Source organism: Ammospiza nelsoni, chromosome 6, assembly GCF_027579445.1.
Source record: "Ammospiza nelsoni isolate bAmmNel1 chromosome 6, bAmmNel1.pri, whole genome shotgun sequence".
In the NCBI taxonomy this organism is placed as follows: domain Eukaryota; kingdom Metazoa; phylum Chordata; class Aves; order Passeriformes; family Passerellidae; genus Ammospiza; species Ammospiza nelsoni.
In genome coordinates, this window is record NC_080638.1 from 10,650,326 (window position 1) to 10,670,132 (window position 19,807).

The 19,807-nt window shown below is 42.7% G+C and overlaps 1 protein-coding gene across 2 annotated transcripts; it reads right to left on the reverse strand.

Annotated features, from left to right (window-relative positions):
* Nucleotides 1-2,557: 2,557 nt before the first annotated feature.
* On the reverse strand, nt 2,558-12,365 carry LOC132074395 (acyl-CoA (8-3)-desaturase-like). Of its 2 annotated transcripts, none has more exons than XM_059474191.1 (12): nt 12,141-12,365; nt 9,434-9,544; nt 8,857-9,054; nt 7,784-7,885; nt 7,492-7,620; nt 6,301-6,358; nt 5,869-5,945; nt 5,324-5,421; nt 4,922-5,018; nt 4,175-4,254; nt 3,942-4,067; nt 2,558-3,623 (listed from the first exon to the last, which is right to left on the reverse strand). In XM_059474191.1, exons 1-12 carry the CDS (start codon nt 12,357-12,359, stop codon nt 3,572-3,574), a joined length of 1,347 nt encoding a protein of 448 aa, XP_059330174.1. In that variant the 5' UTR covers nt 12,360-12,365; the 3' UTR covers nt 2,558-3,571. The 2 variants fall into 2 exon arrangements, with proteins under 2 accessions (XP_059330174.1, XP_059330175.1); XM_059474192.1 differs by lacking the exon at nt 12,141-12,365 and adding an exon at nt 10,231-10,377.
* Nucleotides 12,366-19,807: the final 7,442 nt, after the last annotated feature.

The window sequence follows — 19,807 nt, forward strand, 5'->3', positions numbered from 1 at the left end:
GACCATTTCCAGAACCTAAACCATCCCTAAAAGGTGTATTTTCACATCTATTTTTCTGTGTTTTCAGGTGTTACTTCCAAGAGAGAATACAGACCTGTTAGGGGAAAACTATTTTTTTCAGACTAGATTGAGTTTAGTGACCAGACAAATCAGTAAAGATTATTTCATTTGATTTTTCCTCATCTATCACCAAGGATAAGAGGATATAAGGAAGATGCATTTATATTTTTCTGAGAAAATAGAAAAATACCCTTGGGAGGCCAAGAGCTTAAGTGAGGAACATCCTCAGCATTCCCCAGTTAAGAAGAGAGTGAAAGAATTAATATTTTGATGTAAATCTGCCACAATCCATGGAGGAGATGAGGGACAAGTTGAACTGAAGGGCCATGGACTGAGATGAAACCTTAGGTACAACATTGCTCTTGTAAGTTTAATTACAAAGGATGCAGGATTGCTTCTCCCAGCTCAGTTTTTGAGAGAAAACAGCCATAAATATCCTCTGGAAAGCACAGTCCTGCCTTTAGGAGTGTGATCCAAGCATGCCCATGGGATGAGGTCCCTGAGGGGGATGGCAGCCAGGAAAAACGAGCACGCCCCACCCTCGGGTGGGAGATAAGAGGAAAATTGCTCAGACAGAGGCAGCTCTGTACTTGCAGGGGAGCACAGCTCAGCACTTTGGGCTGAGGAGTAATAGCAGAACACACCTTCTGTGGGCAGCACCTGAGGAAAAGGCATTTTAGGTGGCAAGCTGGAATAAAGTCACCTGGGTTTTTTTGGAGTTCAGTGTAAATACAACTTCTGTTTCTGGCTGTCTCTTTCTTTATGGACACACAAACTGTAATTTCCTTCAAATTAGGCTACAAGTTGCCCTCCAAACAATCATTGAAGACTTTTTAGGCAATAAAACTGAAGGAGTTTTTTTGCAGGGGTGACTGGTAAGAGGAATCAGTGCCTAAGTGAATAATTTTACACACAGAAAAAGAGGTGCTGGACTGGGATGCTGCCACACAAAGTGGGAGTTGTGGGAGTTGTTCTCTCCATTTCTAAATCCTCTTCATCAGGTTCCACCCAAAGCATCTTATCCAATTGCACCCCTAAATCTGGGGCCTGGGGGAAGAACAAAAAGATACAAAAGAACTTTTTCTCTACCTGGATAAGGGAAACCACTTCCAGCAGCATCTCAGCACAAACTCCAGCAGCCAGGAGGATTCTGCAAAGCATCTCCCTAATTTCCTTGTCTCTTCCAGGTATTTCAGATGGCAAATATTGTCTTTCAGGGAATATTAAAATTCTCACCTGACCCCTTGGACTTTGTAAAGCATGTTAGAATTTAACCAAGGTAAACCAGCTCTACTGTGAATAACCTTTATTAAAAAGATAAAGAAATTATTATCAACACAGAGCAGCCTGTTGAGACAAATAGAGACAGAAATGTTTTAATTAAAACCAGATTTGAAAAAGAATCAATAATAATGACATTCAAATAAGCAGAATTCTAATCAAACAGTACAAATGATCAGTTTAATTTATGAGACTGACACTACAAAGAACCCTTTTGATTCAGCTTTGTATTGATTTCACGGGATCAGCACAGCTTTCAAGTCTCACTGGTAAAAAAAAAGGAGGAATCTTTAATATTTATATTACCTTCAGCAGGACAGAAATTTTAAAATGTCTTTATGTAGTACCATGAAATCCCTGCATTCATCTTAAGATAGTATCATCCCTTAAATAATTATGTAATATTTTTGCTTTTGCAAATAATTATGGATATCACTATAATAACCAGCCCTGGATTTGGGAACACTGAATTGCTCTAGGGATCAGTTATCAGGGATTTCCAAACTACATTTTAACCACTTTTTAACAATTACTTTTTTAAACAGGACCCCTTTCAAAGGCACCTGTCAACCATTCTTATGATACATCCAGAACAGTGTTATTGGTACCTGCACCTACACATAAAAATATAAAAAAAAACCAAGAAGAATTGGAGATGTTTTGGAAAAAAAAACAAAGGCAAAAATAAAAACTCCAAACTTCTTCTGCTTTGTTTGTTGGGCTTGATCTTGTTACTCAGAAATTGCAACACAAGAGAGCTGCTTTTATATCTCCCACATCTTCCTCCTGTGGGTGATTTATCCACTGAAAGTTCTGGGTGTGAAGGCAGAGGAGAGGAACCATGTGGCCTTTGAGTTTATGGGCAAATGATCTCTTTATTTGCCACTACAGGTTCTTGCCATGAAAACCTTTCTAGTTTTGGATCAATGAGGTGGGTATAGTACCACAGGGGTTCTGCCAGTCCCATAATGGAATATATTTGCTCTAAGTGCCATTAGGAAATGTCATTGAATAATAATTGCTTTCAAAATCAGCAAGATAAATCAGAGCTCCTTCTAAAACAGGCTTTGACTTCAATCTAAAATTCATGACCAAGAACTCTATTCATAATTCTCTCATAAAACTAATTGTACTAAACCACCAAGAGGTAAACTTTTAGATAAAATGTAATATATATATATATATATATATATATATATATATATATATAGATTCAAAGCTGGTCTGCACCAGAAATCCAATCTGACAGCACAGTCAGCACTCAGTTAGAACCCAGACATGTATTTATGCCTACAGACACCACTTGCCATGCCAAACTGTGTTCACAATGCCTCTGCAGGTGTCAGCAGCCCCCAGCTGATCTGCCTGCCCCTGCCATCCAGGAACAGAACCTGTTACAACCCTTAAGAGTCACAGCAAGCTGACCAGAAGTGATGGGGACGTGGCCCAGAGGCTATCTTGTTCTTTGTACATTTGTTTGATCTGTTCAAGAAAATTAAAATAAAAAAATCCCCTCTGGCCTAATGTCTCCTGACTTCCTGCACTTTTCCTGCATTTTTTCACTGATCCACTGAGCCAAGAACACAAAGGAGACCTTAATACTGAAAGAGGCTTGTGAGAAAGATGGAGAGTGTATATCAGGACTTTTAAGGACAACAATTCAATTTGAATTGACAGAGAGTGGGTGTAGATTGGATATTAGGAAGACATTCTTTATTGTGAGGCACTGGAGCAGGTTTCCCAGGGAAGCTGTGGATGTCCAGTTCCTGGAACTGTTCAAGGCCAGGGACAGGGCTTGGAGCAACCTGGTCTGGTGGAAGGTGTCCCTGCCCAAGGCAGGGGGTGCAGCAAGATGATCTTTAAGGTCCCTTCCAACCCAAACCATTCCAGGATTCTATGACTTGGAGAAGAATTTCCTTTCAAACCTTTTCCATAAGCAAGGAGCTGGCACTTCCAATAAAGTTAAACTGGTCAAGCTGAATGAAGAGCTACTTCTCCCCAAGTTTAAAAGCACATCTCTGAGTTCAGAGACTGAGAGCAGGAAAAAACAGAGGTTCATGGTGGGGAACAAGGTAAAAATATATCTTGAAGCCACTTTCCCATTTCATTCTTACTGAAATTAACTTTGCCCAGCTCCTGAGTTCCCATGCCTGAGGGATGCACAGGGATGTGTCCTGGCTTTTGGCAGCAGTTGTGTGGTGAAGGGACTCCCTTGGAGAGTTGCCAGTTTCTATCCATGCAGATATGCTTCCAGCCAGTGCTCCCCAGAATCCTTCAGGGAACTGCAGGAGCAGAAGGGAAAAAAGATCACTTAGGAGGAGACAGAGTTCAACTTTGTGGAAGGCCAACTGTAGTTGTAGAAATAAAAGGGAAAGAAATTGATTTTAAATTGCATGAACACCTCATAGCAAAGTCTGACTGCTGGCAATGAGCTGAAAGGATTTAAAGAAGAGAAAAACAAGCTTTGAAACTCTAAAACTTTAGAGAAGTCTAAATAAACTCTAGATTTCATCTCGCCATGGACATTGATTTGAAATGGCTGCCTGGGTGTCTCTTACCTGTCACCACAGAGCAAAATCATCTTGTTCATTGATACTTACTGCAAAATGTCTACAAAGGCTGTCAGCAAAGGCTTGGTTTTGTACTCAATGCCGTGCTTGTCACAGAGGCTCTTCACCAGGGGAGCCACTTTCCAGTAGTTGTGCCGAGGCATGGTGGGGAACAGGCTGCACAACGGCATGAGGGAGAGTTATTGCAAGGCTTGGCTTTCTCCCTCTTCAAAACATCCCCCTGCCCCAGATGATTCCCATTTTTCCCCCCGCATGGTACTCACTGATGCTCGATTTGGAAGTTCAGGTGCCCAGTGAACCAGTCATTGAACACAGACTGGTTCACGTTGCAGGTTGCGTGGAGCTGGGAGGGAAAAAACCCAAAACCCTCAGATGATTTAGATTTTATTTTCCTGCAAGTCCAACAATTGAACCCCAGCAATCACTGCCCACCCTTATCTAGCCTAAAAATCAAGGCAAAGTCAGGGATTACAGCCATCATTGCCCTGAGGAATTCAGCACAGTCTAGACTAGCCAGGCTGAGTTTTTCATCCTTGATAAAACAGGAAACTGCTGCAAACCCACTATGTGGGATGATACTGCTGGAGGCAGGATAGATGTGAGCAAAGCTCTCTTTACATGTTCTTTTTTTATCAGGCAATTTTTTCAGATTTATCTGTAGTAAACTTGCAGCCTGAAGGGTAAAAATCAAGGTATCCCACTTTGCTTCCCTTTGCTTGGCCTAAAAAGGAAATTGACTGTTATACCACCAGTACTTTTCTATAATAGGGAGGGGAAAGGGTTGTGAAAAATATGTCAAGGCCTTTCAGTGAATAAACAGTATTTTTTAAATCTAGATTTCTTGTTTTGCAACTAAAATTTTAAATGGCTTGAATATCACAGAAAGGTTTATTTAATGAATAGAGTTTTATTTAACCTCATTAACAGTAAATCTAAGAGAATAACAACACTGTCTTTGTTCTATAATTTAGACCAGCAGACCCAGTATTCCAGAAGAAAGAGTTTCTCACCTGAGTAGACACCCAGTCTTTGTTCTTGTCATAATCAATGTTCATTGGGATGTGGTTCATCTGGGACACCCAAATAAACCAGCTACTCTCAAGGTACCTGGGCAGATAAATCCAGAAACTCTTGTCATATCTCTAATCCCATCCAAATTTAATACTAAAACACTCGGCTAAGTCTCTTCTTAAGTGAAAAATCACTTTTGGAGTTTAAGAACCACTCAAGTTTTAGATGCAGATGTCCCTGAGCAGCCACCCCCCCCCCACCCCCCGAAGTTAAACTGTTTCTTCTGGACTGTTTATTTCTGAGAAAATCATTGTTTAAGTTTTCATTTCTTTCTTTTGAAGCTCAATATTGATGACAAATATTAATTGTGGGGCTCCAGAGCCCCATGTGCTCTGAGTTACCTGGACAGCCAGTAGTATATCATGAAGGTTTTAAATCCCATTAAAGGAACATACATGAGGCAAACTCGGATGTTGAAAGTCACAACCAATATCAGGTCCTGTAAAAAAAAAACCAAACAAAAAACCCCCAAACAAATCAGGATGAAAATCAGCGTTTGTTGATCAAATGCCTCCATTCCATCCTCTCCCTTTTTCTTGAACTGCAGCTTAAAAAATGTTCTGATATGCAAATTTCTGATTTGTCAGGAGTATGCTCCATTCTGCATAACGTGGGTGTGTCCCTGAAATATTCCTACTTAACCATCAATAACTGCAGACAACAGCCCTGCCATCACACTCTGGGTCTGGGAATTTCCTGGTAATTTTTATTTATCTGCTAAAAGGCTAAAAAGCCTCTTCTAAACTATTTTCTCTTGCTGCAGCAAGCCTAGAATCAGCCTTCTCTATCCTTCTTCTCTCTTACCCCCCAGCCACCTGACCAATAGGAGGTGAAGGTGGATACAGTGACATTTTTGGAGTTTTCCAGACAGGGAAGCAGTGCTTACCAACCACTTTTTCCTCTTGATTGCAAAGTAGATTGTCGACAGCTGGAAGAAGGGTATGATGGCGAGTGGGGCCAGCACTGAAGGACAGAACAGAAAAAGAGAGATATTTGTAATTTCACTGCATCATAAAAATAATTCTTCTTTCCAGTAGAAGAAAAATTGCTTTCACTCATATTAACCTCCATGCACCCACATAATCTCTTCCTCTTTTCTTCTCATCACTTCTCCATTTCTTCCTCATCCCTGTATCTGTTTGATACATCCCCATCTACATCTTATAACCCAAACAGACACTTAAGGGGTAATTCCTCCTCATGGGACCTTCTTTAATGTGAAGGAATCTTCCTGGAGCTCTCACTTCAATGGGAATATCTTTAAAAACCCTTATTTTGTGGGGAAGGAGATGCACTTGTGGTTTTAGGGGATACTCACAGATGAAATAATTGTGCTGGTAATTGTAAGGCATGAACTTCTTCTTCTGCTTTCCAAGCTGAAAAATGAAAAGATATTGAAATATTCACAAAAAGCACAATTAAGTTTATTTCTTCACCTTATAATTTTTCACCAATTGCACAAAAAGTTTCTTAATATCACCCCAAACTTTTGTGAATATAATTCTTCAAAAGACAAAATGATAAGGAGCTAAAGCAAACTACTTCCAGAGCTCCAGTCTGCACTGGATCAACACTGGAGCAACAAACAAACTGGATAAACAAAAGCCCTGAAATCCACTTTGCCTACCCATAGTGTGCCTAACACTGATCCTGCCAAAAAGCAGGAAGACATGAGAACTGATTTCCTACATTTTCACTCCACCAAACCCACTGGAGCACAGCCAGCCTGCTCTGGATGTTCATGCTCCTACATGAGAGCTCTTTCCCAAAATCCCTGACAAAATCCAATGGTCTTCTATCAATAAGCATTTTGTATCTCCCATTGCAGGAATATGTCTGGGACAGCAGAGCTGGAATTTTCCATGTGCCTTGGAGAGTTTCATCAGCAGGTAAAAGAAAGAGGCATTGTTTTAAGAGGCTGGTGTATCTCGCAACGAGGCTGTTTCATCACTAAATGATGAGTAAAAGGAATTACAAGGAAAAGGCAAACGAGCCCTTGCCTATCCTGATGCTGTCAGAAACCATCATGGAAGCAGGGAGGATCTATTCATAGCTTCTCTTTTTATGAAAGCCATAAAGTTCAGGATTAGGAAACCCTTCACTGTGTTTGGTTCGGAGCGCGGCAGCTCCGCCAGCCCTGAAGGATTTGGGTGCCCAACAGCTCCGGCAGCCAGGAGGATCCAGAGGGAACATCTGACTCACTACCACTCTCTAATGCAAGGGGCTGACTCACCCCTGGAGCTGCCTTAAGGTGCTTGCCCTTACTTAAGCACTGATTTTGAGCCTTAGTTTCTCAGGAGCAAGTGCCTCAGCATTGCAATAACACAAGATTTTCAGATCTTGGAAAACTTCATGAATTATCATAAAATCCTAGAATAGTCTGGGTTGGAAGGGACCTTAAAAGCCACTTTGTTTCAAGGCACAATCTGGGTTGTTATTATTCTATATTAGACACATATCAGTACATATCACACTCTAGCTTTCTGTGACTAAATCTGCTTTTGCAGACCTCCATGGAGAGGGTCTTTCCCAGGCTGAAGAGCAGCGGGTGCATGTTGAGGTCGGGGTCCTTGCGGAAGCAGTTGGGCTTGGCATGGTGCTGGTTGTGCAGGTGGTTCCACCAGCTGGCAGGCAGCCCCTGCATGGGGAAAAGGGCAACACCAGGGATTCAAACTGGAGCAACATCAAGGATCCCATCTCTGTTTACTGCAATTCCCTCACAGGAGACCTTGCCTGGATTTAGGGACACTCCCATCCATTGCTTAGTCCTGATCAGCCCCAGAGAACATTCCCACCACTACCTTCAGCATGTTTATCACCACGATCTGCAGGAGATGATTCCACCTGGGCTTCCTGAAGACAGAGCAGTGCCCCAGATCGTGCTGGAACCAGCCCATCTGGATCTGGGAGACAAAAAGATCACTGAGGAAAGAGAACTGCTTCATTGCAATAATTTCCCTTGTGAGTCTCTGTAACTTCATAGTGTGAGCTTCATCCTCCTTCTGATGTGTCAGGAGACACTCATAGGGCTGGGAACTTCCATCCAAGCCACTGTCCACTACAGCTGCTCAATTCCAGATATTAGTTTCATCAGGAATATTACAGGGAAAGCAGCGAAGCATCACTGCAATTAACTTCACTGTCACAGCATGGAATTGTGTTGCTACCATCACAAATAATTAATTTCCAAGTAACCAGCCACAGCAAGTCTGTGGCTTCACTGCATTCCACATTTCCATGGAAATACAAGACTGCTCTTTGAGGGGTATCTGCCTTAGCAGATATTAGGCAATTAAAACAGATTAATTAAATAAATTAGCTCATTTGCACCTGCTCCAGGGGGACCTGAGCAAACTTAAGCATTCAGGGCTAATAAGAAAATCTCGTGTTCCTCCCTCCACCACACCCTTCCATTTCTCCCATCTAAGTGCCACAAATCCCTACACCCACACTGAAATTGATCCTTTGCTTATATGGCTGAATTTACTAATCCAGCAGAAAACTATTCAGGGCTAGAGGGGACTCAAGAACCCAAAAAATACCAGAGCCATCTGTCAGAAGAAACAGAGAGCCAAAAGTGCAGGTGAGAATGAAATATTCCTTCTTTTTGTTGGGGTAAGTGATTAAATCAGCTCATCCCATCTTGTGAAAGAGCCAGTTCCACAAGAACCCCACCATCCTGAGGGAGCAGCCTGTCAGCAAAATGAGATCTGCTGCAGGCAACAAAAATTGTGACGTAGAACGTGCCTGTCATCTTCAGCCAGATAATGGGATCTAAGGAGAGGCAATGCCTGGGATGGGAGCATTCCATTAATCCTCTCCACCTGGAGAAGCCGAGGGTGTCTGCAGCATTGAGCACCCGTCAGCAGTTTACCTGGGCAGTGGTGAAGAACACCATGCCAGCCAGGAAAGGCACCAGGGATACGCCAAAGTACCAGAGCACGAGCCAGGATGCAGCATCCAGCACCAGGAGGTGAAGGAAAATCAGGAAGAAGAAGAAGTAATTGGGCCTCAGAAGTCCCATCTTCTCAATGGTGCAGCGCAGCTCACGAAAATCCTCCAAGAGGGATTTCTGTGGGTAAAGTGAATATTAATGCACTATTTACTTTGAAAATAGAGCAGAGCCAGGAACCCCAAAACAGCCACAGAAGTTTGAGATGTCTGTCAGTAGGGGCTCTGTGCCAAAACAAGCATAAAGTCAACAGACTTTGCTTTGATTCTGAGACACCCCAGCGAGGAGAAAAGAGCAAGATTTGGGGCTCTGGAGCTCGTTCCTTGCTCCCAGGGGTGGATTGAGTGATGCTGGGACAGTCACATTTCCATGCCTGCCTGTCACCACTCACAGCATCAGGCGTGCTCCCTCAGGGGCCATTCCTGTTACCTCACTGTTTTCCTTCTCCTTCCATGCTGAACCCCGAGCCATTCCCACCACGGGAATCTAGGGCACTCACCTTTTTATTGGACTCAAAGCTGGGTTGATCAGGTGCCAGCTCCCCAATCAGCAGAGATTTCAGGTACTTTTTCACCAGGCTCTTGTCGTTGTGGAATGCCACGAAGGCATCCTGAGGGACACAAAGGGAGGGAGTGAGAGAGGGCACGTGACCGAACACCAGAGCTGAGCCTCTCATTCCCCAGGTCTGGATTATAACATAAAATCCTGCTCCCCTTGTCCGTTTTTGTCTTTCCTGTCACTCTTTCCTATTTACTGGAGCTTGGCCCAAGGAAGCTGGAGGAGTTTCAAGCACCCAGATTTCATAAAAGCCCCTGGGCGAGGCTGGTAATAAACATGAAAGGGTTTGATGAAAAACCCTCTGCAGAGGGAAACCTGTTCCTTCATCTGCTTGTTTCAGCACAGTCTGTCCCTAGAAGGCTGCAGCCAGCAGCCCTGCCCTATGGACGGGACCCAGGAGCAGGGAATGAGGTGTGTCTCTGCCATGCTTGGGATGAGGCTTTGAAATCCTGTCTGTGCAACACTAGGCCATACAAAATAGATGCTGAAGCCTCATATTCAGCAGCACAAACTGGGTGTCTCTTACAGTTCCCTCCCAATTTCCAGAACAGGTTGATGTTTTGGGGATGTGGGAACACTAATGACACAAAAGTTCCTGTCCAAGAACCATTTCAAATCACAGTTTCAAATCAAATATAAACAATGGAAAAAGGATGAGATTCCAGATAAATCAAAACTCTTCTTTAGCTCGTGTCCTCAGTGGATTTTCCAGAAGAAAGGTAAAGAGGCTGGCCATACCCTTTTTTCTTCCAGAAAGAGCAGATAGAACAAAATCCTCATTTTGAACAGTCTGGTTTTGCTGATTTTGGCTCTGAAAATCAGCAGGGATGAGCACAACCCAAATATTCTGCACAGGTCAGGTCAGGATCAAATCCCTGGAAGAGGACAGCGGACTTCCTTGGAGCCTCTTGGCTGGAGACAGTCTGTCTCTGAGTACTGTAGTCTAGAAAAAGTCAGAACAGGGTGACTTTTTGGACACTTGGGCTTTTCTACAGACATCTAGTGACCCTTTGTCACAGTGACAAATGAACAACTCTGTCCAGACCAAGAGGACTGAGGAAATCTTTCCATCATAATTTTGTGCTCCTCATCCTCCAGGTCCTTATACATTTTTATATCCCTTCATCTTGCCAGGAATTCTGATATAATCCATTAGTATCGATACTGCAGTTTGGAAACAGGAACCAGAATCCTTTCAAGCAGAAACTCCTATCCATGAGATCAGTATCACAGATTCTTATCACTGAAAGCCTTTAAGTCCTGCCTGTTCTTTCTCCTCTCTGGTCTTAGGCCCTGATTAGCATCTTACTAACTTTAAGATTAAGTCTAGAGATTAACTTTAAGAACTATCACCTACAATGCACATAACTCACAACATTTGACATCAGTTAAATGCTCTGCAATGGTCTTCCCTTGTATTTTCAAAATAATCCCCCCAGAGGAAGAAAATTCTCACTATGTATGGACTATTATTAGTTCTAGAGCAGTCAAGAGTTGTTGGAAAAAAAACATCCTGGATCCTGGTTTTAGGTAAAGTCCTGCACCAGTAATTTTTTGAGACACCTTCCAGTCCTGCTTTTCTATGTGGATTTCTTAGACTATATGGAGAAGCAGCACTTTAAAAGCAAAAAGGATTAGCAAAGTCAAGACAGAAAGTGTTGTTAGGATGCAAAACAAACCCACATTGAACCCACAATTTCGGCTACTTGTTGTTGTCCTGTCTTCAAAGGGATATAGTACAGCTAGAGGTTTGAAAATACCTTTAAGATCAAGTAAAATCAGATTGTAATTATTGCTACAATAAAAGCAAGTAAGATCAAAGGTCATTTTTTAAACCCATTCACTGCGGTTAGAGCCCCTGGGTGTCTACAAATACAATGATGTAAAGTGCAGATCCTTTCAGGAGCTGGGAGAACATAGCTTGGGGACAAATCATTCCATGCATTCTGCATTCCTTGACTCCTGTAAAAGTACAGTGGCAGAAAGTGCAGGAGATAGCACCAGGATCTCAGGGCTGGCCTATGCTCTGAAGGTCAGTGAACTTGGGAGAAACCAAACAAGACTCAAACCTCTCCTTTTGCTTCCTCTGGGATCACCAGGTGTTTTTCTGCCCCAGTTTCAAGCAGGGTACAAGGGATGAAATGGGAAAAGTAACTGATCTGGTCCATTTTGGGCTGGGAATTAGAAGTGCTATCCCATTCCACACGCTGAAACATGAGGAATTAAGACAGGCTAAGCAACTTTCTTCAAGTCAGAAAGTCTTGTCGTGACAAGAATTAAATCTCCCACATCACAAGTTTATACCCATGTTTCCAATGCCCAGATTTCTGCCTATTCAGAAATTCAGCATCTCCTTTCAGCATAGTCTGGGAGATCTGCTTAGAATTTATTATTCCTGCCAAAAAGCACCAAATGATTTTAGATAAATCCTCTAGATCAAAGATTTTTGCAGGAATCCCTGGAAGGTCTGCGTTCAACTATATTTGTAGGACTTTTCCTCATGTCCTGCAGCCCAAGGTCATCATGCTGCTTTCTCAGTCCTCTCTCTGACCAAGCACAGCGATGACCACCACCAGACAGGATTCCCCACCACGTCCTCCTTCCCTGACACTGGAACCACCTTCTTCCACTGCTTTCCCAGCTCTTACCGTGGCATCCTGCCCGGCATAGTGGCTGATAACCCGGCTGCCCCCGGGATGCTTCTTGGAAAACTGGCTGACATCATAAACCTTCCTGTCAACCACCAGCCACTGCTCCCGGCCCTGCCCGCGGCCGTTGCGGATCCCGATCTCTTCCCAGGTGAAAAGCTGTGGAAAGGCTGGAACAGGTCCCGTCTCCTTCTCGCTGGGGCCAGTCTGTGGAGCCATCCGTGCTGGGACTCTCCAGCACCAGCTCCCTGTCCAGGCTGAGGGTGGCCCATGCTGGCCTGCCCGTTATACAGCCCCACTCCAAGCCACTCCCTGCGCTTCCAAGGGCTGGTTGGCTCTCCTCGCCCAAACACACCCATCCCGAGTTCCCTCCTCTTTCAGATGCTTGGACACGCCTGTGAGGAAAAGCCCTGCTCCTTCTTGTCCTTTCTGAGCTGCCTTTGCAAGGTCTGACTGCTCCACTGAACACAAACAGGAATAAAGACAGAAATTTGGGAAGACCACCTGTTACCTCTAAATGGCCTTATCACCACCCAAACCCTTCAGGTTGTTCTTGGTCTTTGAAATTTTCTTGACTCTGGCATGCCAAATTAATGTGCCTTTCTTAGCTAAAAAATTGATTAAAATACCACCAGATCAGAGTAGAGAAAGAATGCATTAAGAAAGCATTCTTTGTTTCCAGTTAATTTGGCTTCTACATTGATAATACTTTGCATACAGTTGGTTTCAGAGTTTCTTTTATGTTCCTGAGGCCATGCAACCACCTAATTGTTCAAGTCATTCATTCATTCATAAGTCTATAACATTAAAATATTTTGTAGTAATAGCAGTAGTAATAAGAGTGATAAAGATAACAACAACAATAATAATAACAATAATAATAGCAGTAACTGTTAACACCAACTTTGGCTATAAATTCAGCAGCCTATGCTTAAAGGCAATGTTGACACAACTAACTTTACTTAAACACTGCTCCTGCAGAAACCAAGCCTAAGCATCTCTGATATTGTGAAGGTCTGCTGCGCAATAAAGACGTAAAGAATTCTCAGCTGTAATAAAATGCATTGACAAGGCGATGCCAAGTTTCCTATGAACTCACGTCAATTTTGCAGAAAAAATTAAGCAATAGAAATTAAATATTGTCCTACTTGAGATCTAGCAGTGTCTTAATCCTGGTTGGGTTTTTTTAAATCCAAAATTCCAAGCCTTGGGTGCTTTTGAGGAAGGTACAAGCAGCAGGCAGACATGGTACAGTCTGGGGTGGTACAGATGGGGTATTTCCATCATACCCCTCTGTAATGCAATACTGTGTTAAATCCTGACTTTTCACCCTTGCCCCAAATGTTCTATTTATGTTTCTGAATTTCTTAGGTCTATAACCCCAGATGTGGCCTGCAGTGATGCCCAGTCCCTGCCTGAAGCCAGGCAGCTGAAGTTCTCAGCTATCTCTCGTGACAATGAGCTTCCCAGACAATTCACACCCTGGGATTCCAAGAAAACTGCTTGTTGTGTGAGCTCCCAGTTCTGAGAAGGACTGAAAACACTCAGGTGAAGTTGCAGACTCCAGGCAGGACAGAGAGATAAAGATAAAGGTAGATAAAAATGCCAAACTACTTTCTTGACCAAGGCACCTTAGCAGAGTCAGGCGTTTTCCCTGTCTCCCAAGCACAGAGTGGGCAGTTTTCTGGCTGACACAGAACTCCATATTATGCAAGTCTAATTCTTCAAATCATGTAGCATCTTGCAAATTAATCAGTCAAGCCCCAAACTGCCATTTAAAACTGTCTGACATGTGGCAATTGGTGAACCACCCAAAGTAAAAGAGAAATGTAACTGCTGCTATTCATTGGACAGTGATAAAAGAATGGGAGGAATAATTTCTATCCTGCTGTCACATTGTATTTTGTAACTCTTTATCTTGCTCTAAATAAAGGCTGAGAGTGTCCACGCTAATGATATGTTCATGATCTATGTACATGTGCAGAGTCTTACCTAAATCAATGTTCAGTACTTGAGGTGGTGGCAATAAAATATGCAACAGTTTGCGCAATTTCGTGCAGATGTGGGGTTTTGTGCACATGTGAAAATATCAAGTTACTCCATAGCTGGCTGAAAGTACAAAAAATCCTTCCCATTGCCCTATATTCAGACTTGAACATGTCTGAAAAGGAGGAGATAAAAATGTGGGGTTTGGTTTCAGTCCTCGAGGAGATGCAGGATAAAGAACCAGGAATGTGTTGGAGTGAACAAATATGGGATGTCTCTGTCTATACCCACAGTCAGCAGCTGTGACTTTCACTGTTAACACTGTGGGTGCCAGCATGCACCAAACTGGTGGAATTAAGTTTGGGAACTCTAAGATGATTGTCCTCTGTATTGACAGTGTGTATAAATATTTATAGTCCAAATTTATTCAGCATCAGATCCCATCCAGAGGGGCCTGTAACACCCACTGATATTCTGTTAAATTAAAAAAAATCCCTTCCCAATGTGAAAGCAGAAGCTGCCTCTGTCTATATGATCCGGGTTACCAAACTGATTCCAGAAGCTCAGACAGTGAAAGGCATGGTCCTGCTCACCCAGAACGAGGATTGAGAAACCTGTTGAAGTGAATTTACACCACACTCGGTGTTCTGCAACCGCTGCCTACACACCTGCCAAGAAGCGTGTCCTGCGCTCCCGGGAGCTGGTACACGTGCACAGGGCTGCTCCCGTGACTCAGAGCCTCCTTGCTCAGGCTCCTGACAGTTTCCCAGATTTCCAGAAGGACACTACGTGACTGCTCAGCTGGCAGTTGCTGCCTCAGCGCTTTTATTGTCTGGCACGTAAATGTTTGCAGCTTACACTTAATCCACTGGAGATAAATAAATAAATAAATCCAAAAATAAATCTGGTACTGAAATACCCCAGAACATTTCAAAGTGGTTGATGATCTTAGAGGTTTTTCCAGCAAGAATTAATGATTCTTGTTTCCAAGAAAATCTTCTTTTCCAGAGAGGATCTTTAGGTTCTGAGTAATACTGTCTTACCTTTTTACAGGGTTTTCATGGAGCCTTGCAATTGGGAACACCTCTCAAGTGAGGCTCCCAGGCAAAACTGGGTGCGTAATCTCTACTTTATGAAGTGTAGAGCCTCACCAGAGTTGTTAGATAGAAGATAAACAGTTTTGGGTTGAACAGGTCTCCAGAATTAGGTGTCAACAGTGGGGAAAGCTGGAAAAGTGTGACCTTGGATGAGCATCTACAAGTACACCTGCACTTCCTTCTGGAAGCAGAGCTGAGCCTCTCTGCCCTGTCCTGGCTGCTCTGGAGCCATGGAACAGCATCTTTGATCAAAGCAGAGATGATCTGAGATGTCTCTGCATCAGAAGGAAGGTAATTTATATAACCTAATTTATATAATTTGTATAACATTTTTACCTAAAATAATACCACCTAATTTATATAACATAACTATGCTTTGAAGAGTTTGTCCTCAAGGGACTCTGGAATGGAGCTCACAGGATTGTGGAGGGTTCGGGAATGCTCTGCCCTACAGTGGCTCCAAGGAAATTACCTGCATCCATCCACAGTCAGCACACACATTCCTGTGCACAGAGTCTTTTTTTCTTCCTGGATTTCATGGACTCTCCTTCAAGGCTCCCTCTTCTGTGACTGTGATGTGCCTCATCCCAAACACAGCCAGGAAATAGAAATAATTAAAATTATTTTATCTCCAGAACAAAACTTAATGGGGAATCCATAATTCAAGAAAAAGCTGCATTCAGAAAGATCTTTACAATCTTTTCAAGTGATAAAAAACTTGCACAGTTGGCAAAATTTTGTTTTGGAAAGGAAAAATACTCTAGTAATTTACTGCTTTTGGATAAAACCATAAGGCATCATGTCAGTCAGGAGGAGAAAAGGACCAGGTTTTCCCTTTTTTAGTATATTCGATGTTGATGAAATACCACCCTGCACCTCAGATGGAGCTACTTACCAGCAATACCATGTCCCATTAAATGGAAAGAGAAACCTAAAGCAAAACCAAAGGGTTTTTTATAGACAGAGTCAAGTTTGTAATGGACACCCTGCCTTGAGGGATTTAATTTGCTCAGATATTAAAATTTTTTATCAATTTTGTTTCATTCCTTAGTCCAGATATCAATTGTAAATTAAACAGGGTTTTTTTCTCTGTGAAAACTATCTTCACACCCTTTGCAAAAGAGGAAAAAAAACACCTGGGAAAGCCACACCTTCCCTCCCAGCTTTTGGTTGCATTTTATGAGTAAACAATAAAACCCTGAGATGCTAATTAGAATGAGGGCTAAAATTAGGCTCTGTAATAAGTCCTGTGAACCTTCTCATCTAAATCTCCCCACAGAACATTAAATTGCATTAAAACACATATTATATAATTTTTTTTGCAACTCCTATGAAATAAACCCTTTGCACCCTTCAGCTTCACGAAAGAATCAGAAGAATGAAGAATCAGAATCCCAGGGGCTCTTTTGTGGCTTTGAGATCTAAATTAAGCTGATTGCTCTATATTGTTACAAAGAGTAAGACATAACATGATCCAAGTCAAAACTGTTAAATGCCCGTAACAAACCCATTTTATTTTCTCACTGTTGTGTATTTGTGGTTGGCTTTTTTTCAGACCAGGCAGCATTTTTGTTGCATTTCCTGTGCCCAGTGCAGAGCACTCACTGCTTACAAACTTGTGAATGCTCTGGCTGCCTGAAACTGGGCATCCACAGAAGAGAAACTCCACAAAAGGTGCCCATGCTCGAAAGTTTAATACTTGGTTTGTGCAACCTTAATTACGAACAAGGTGGCCTAAGCCAGGATTAAAACACCCACGGTGGCTCCATGGCCTACACTCAGAGCACCTTCCTCTCTCTGACCTTCCTGTGGGCCTTGGGCCACCTTCCAGCCTCTGCAATAAAAGTGGCACAGCCAATATTTGGCCATAATTCCTTCCCTGGCATTCACCATCTGCCTCTGTCCTTCCTCAGCCATGTATTTTGGGGTGTATTCTTAGGGCAATGTAAATATTTTGCCTCAGAGACGTCCCTCATCCTTAAACTTCTACATCCTACCCTGCCTGCAAGGGCACCACTCATAGTTTTCATATTTTGTTTCTTCTTTTGCAAAATTTAATTTTCCTTTGACACTTTAGCAATTACTAAATTGCTGAAGTTACTACAAGTAGCAACTCCTACTTGTAGTTCCATGACCTTTTCACTGTTCTTTCTATTCCCAATCAGCCTCACAGGTTGTCCCTCATCCCTCAAAAATGCTCTCCTGAGTTTGTTTCTCCCCTCCTTGTTTGGGATCTAAGCCCCATAATTTTACTTTGGCAACTTTGGAATATTTGCTGAAGACAGAAATACCTGTGGCTTTCTAGTCTCACATGTTTTTGATCTTCCTCTATGGATGAGGGGAGAAGAGGGAACAAAACAAAGAAAATGTCAAAACCTGAGCTCATTGCAGATCTCCACTCACCTTTTATTTTACTTGGGCAACACCCAGCATTTCTTACCTCACCTTGTTTCTTTTTCCTAACTGACTGGGAGACGATCCTGGAAAGGAATTCAGGCTCACTTGTTAGAACATTGGCACCCCTTCTTGCCAGAAGAAGTTATCATTCTATCTTGGTCTGCAGCTAAATGATGGGTTAGTGCTCATCTGAAAAAGTCTATTATGCAGGAGCTGACCTAATTAGGATAATACTGCCCACAGGCCTGCCCTGATCTCTTCCTGAGTCAAAGCAAAACATTATACAAAAGGAATTATCACTCATAAAATTGAGTTATTTTTGAATTTTTATATTAGCCTTAGAGGACAATCTAGCACTGCTCCTGCTAATTGGACTAATTAACCTTGGTACTTAGAATTTGCACTTACACTGTATCTTGAACTGGTATTGATACACACTTCAGATCAGGCTGCTGAATATTTCTTTCTTACTGACAGATTGAAGTATGCTCTGCTCTAAAACTTCTAATTTTATGATCAGGTCACTGCCTCTTCTTTTATTGGGCTCAGGGAATGCTGAATTTTATTCTCTCACCAAAAAAATCACCAGACTGGCAAGAGCCTAAATAATGAGCTGCAAAAATCCAAAAGCCAGGCTAGTTCTTGGGAGCAAAGCCAAGGGAGATTACTATGGATCAATCAGACCCTTGGAAATTTTGCCTAAGGGGCACCGTCATAACCAGGATTTCATATAAGCTGTCACAGGTGTATCATTACCTGTTGCTGTTTCAAAACTATTCTTGGTGGAAATTCCTCCCTATTTTCTGAACATTTAATACCAGTCCCTGCAGGAGATGCAAATCCCAGCAAAATGTCTTCCAGTGTAATCCTCTTCCTTTCCCACCCATAAGCAGTCTTGCATTACTGCACTTGTCCTCTACACCTGACCTGTCATGAAATCTCTTTATGTTCCTTGTAAAAGAACCTTGGGAAGCAGCAAATCCTCTTGTTTATGAGAGACTCAGCTGTGTTCATCATCCATCCTGTGGGATCTACAATCAGCTTGATTTCCCCTACTTTTCTAAAGGTGGGGAAAATTCCATAAAGAAAACCATTTCCCTCTTCAGGAATTTGGGATAATGGATGCAAACACATTCTTAAGTTGGGCAAGGACTGCAAATCCACACCATTAACAAATCCAAATGGGTGGGTGTTGGCAAGGGGAAAACTACAGCAGCTTTTAGTTGCCCCATCACCCTTAACTGTATGAACATCACCCTGACATTTTTGCAATTCCAGTTGCTCCATTGCTGAAGATGTTCCTCCCTGATTTGGAAAAAGCTACTTATTCCAGGTTGGAGCCACCTCTTTGTCCAATCATATTCCACTTAACTGGACAATCTTCAAAGCCTTATGAACCTCTGACATCTTCAGGAACAATGTCCTCTTCTTCCGGCCATGAGCAGGGACATCTCCCACTATCTCAGGTTCCTCCAAGCACAGTCCAACCCAGACTTGGACACTTCCAGGGATCCAGGGACAGCCACAGCTTCCCTTGGCAACCTGTACTGGGGCCTCACCACCTGCACAGGGAAGAATTCCTTCCCACTACCCCACCTAAACTTCTTTCAGTTTGAAGCCATTCCCCCTTGTTCTGTCACTCTATGCCCTTGCCAAGTCTCTTTCATGATCTGATCCTTCCCTTCTGATCCTCTGAGATGTCCTCCTCCCCTTCTGGTGTCTGAGTGCCACCCTGTGGCTATTCCACAATGTTCAGGTTCCATTTTTAAGGCCAAAAGGTTTCCACTAGATGGCAAAGTTGGGGCTGGTGTTCTTCCAAGGTCGTGTGATTCAGTGTATTTCCTCAGCCTGGAAAACTCTCTGGAGAACTCTTCTCGAGCCTGGATAACTTCCAGGAAACTCAGCACATTCATACCTGGTTATGTTGAGTCAGGTCCCCTTTCACTCTTACTCTTCAGGATTGTGAATCTGCTCATCTGTGTTATTTTTCCTGGTTATCCAGGCATTCGGTTTATTGTATGGTGAATATTCCCTCTTTATTGTAGCAGGGAAAACACAGGAGAAGCACATTCTGGAGAAAGAGGTTTATGACAGTTCTCTCTCTGTAGTTGTGGACAGCCATTTGTTCCACCTTTTACAGAGTGAAGACTCTTGCACAGATGTATTTTACTCTGATGACAGCACAAA

Bases quoted from the DNA above. Each gene is read 5' to 3' on its own strand.
- LOC132074395 (XM_059474191.1), bottom strand. From the start codon at position 12,359: ATGGCTCCACAGACTGGCCCCAGCGAGAAGGAGACGGGACCTGTTCCA. The intron at 4,255-4,921 runs GTGAGAAACTCT...TTTCCCTCCCAG, and splicing joins AAGACTGGGTGTCTACTCAG to CTCCACGCAACCTGCAACGT. The intron at 3,624-3,941 runs GTAAGTATCAAT...CTGCTCCTGCAG, and splicing joins GCCTTTGTAGACATTTTGCA to TTCCCTGAAGGATTCTGGGG.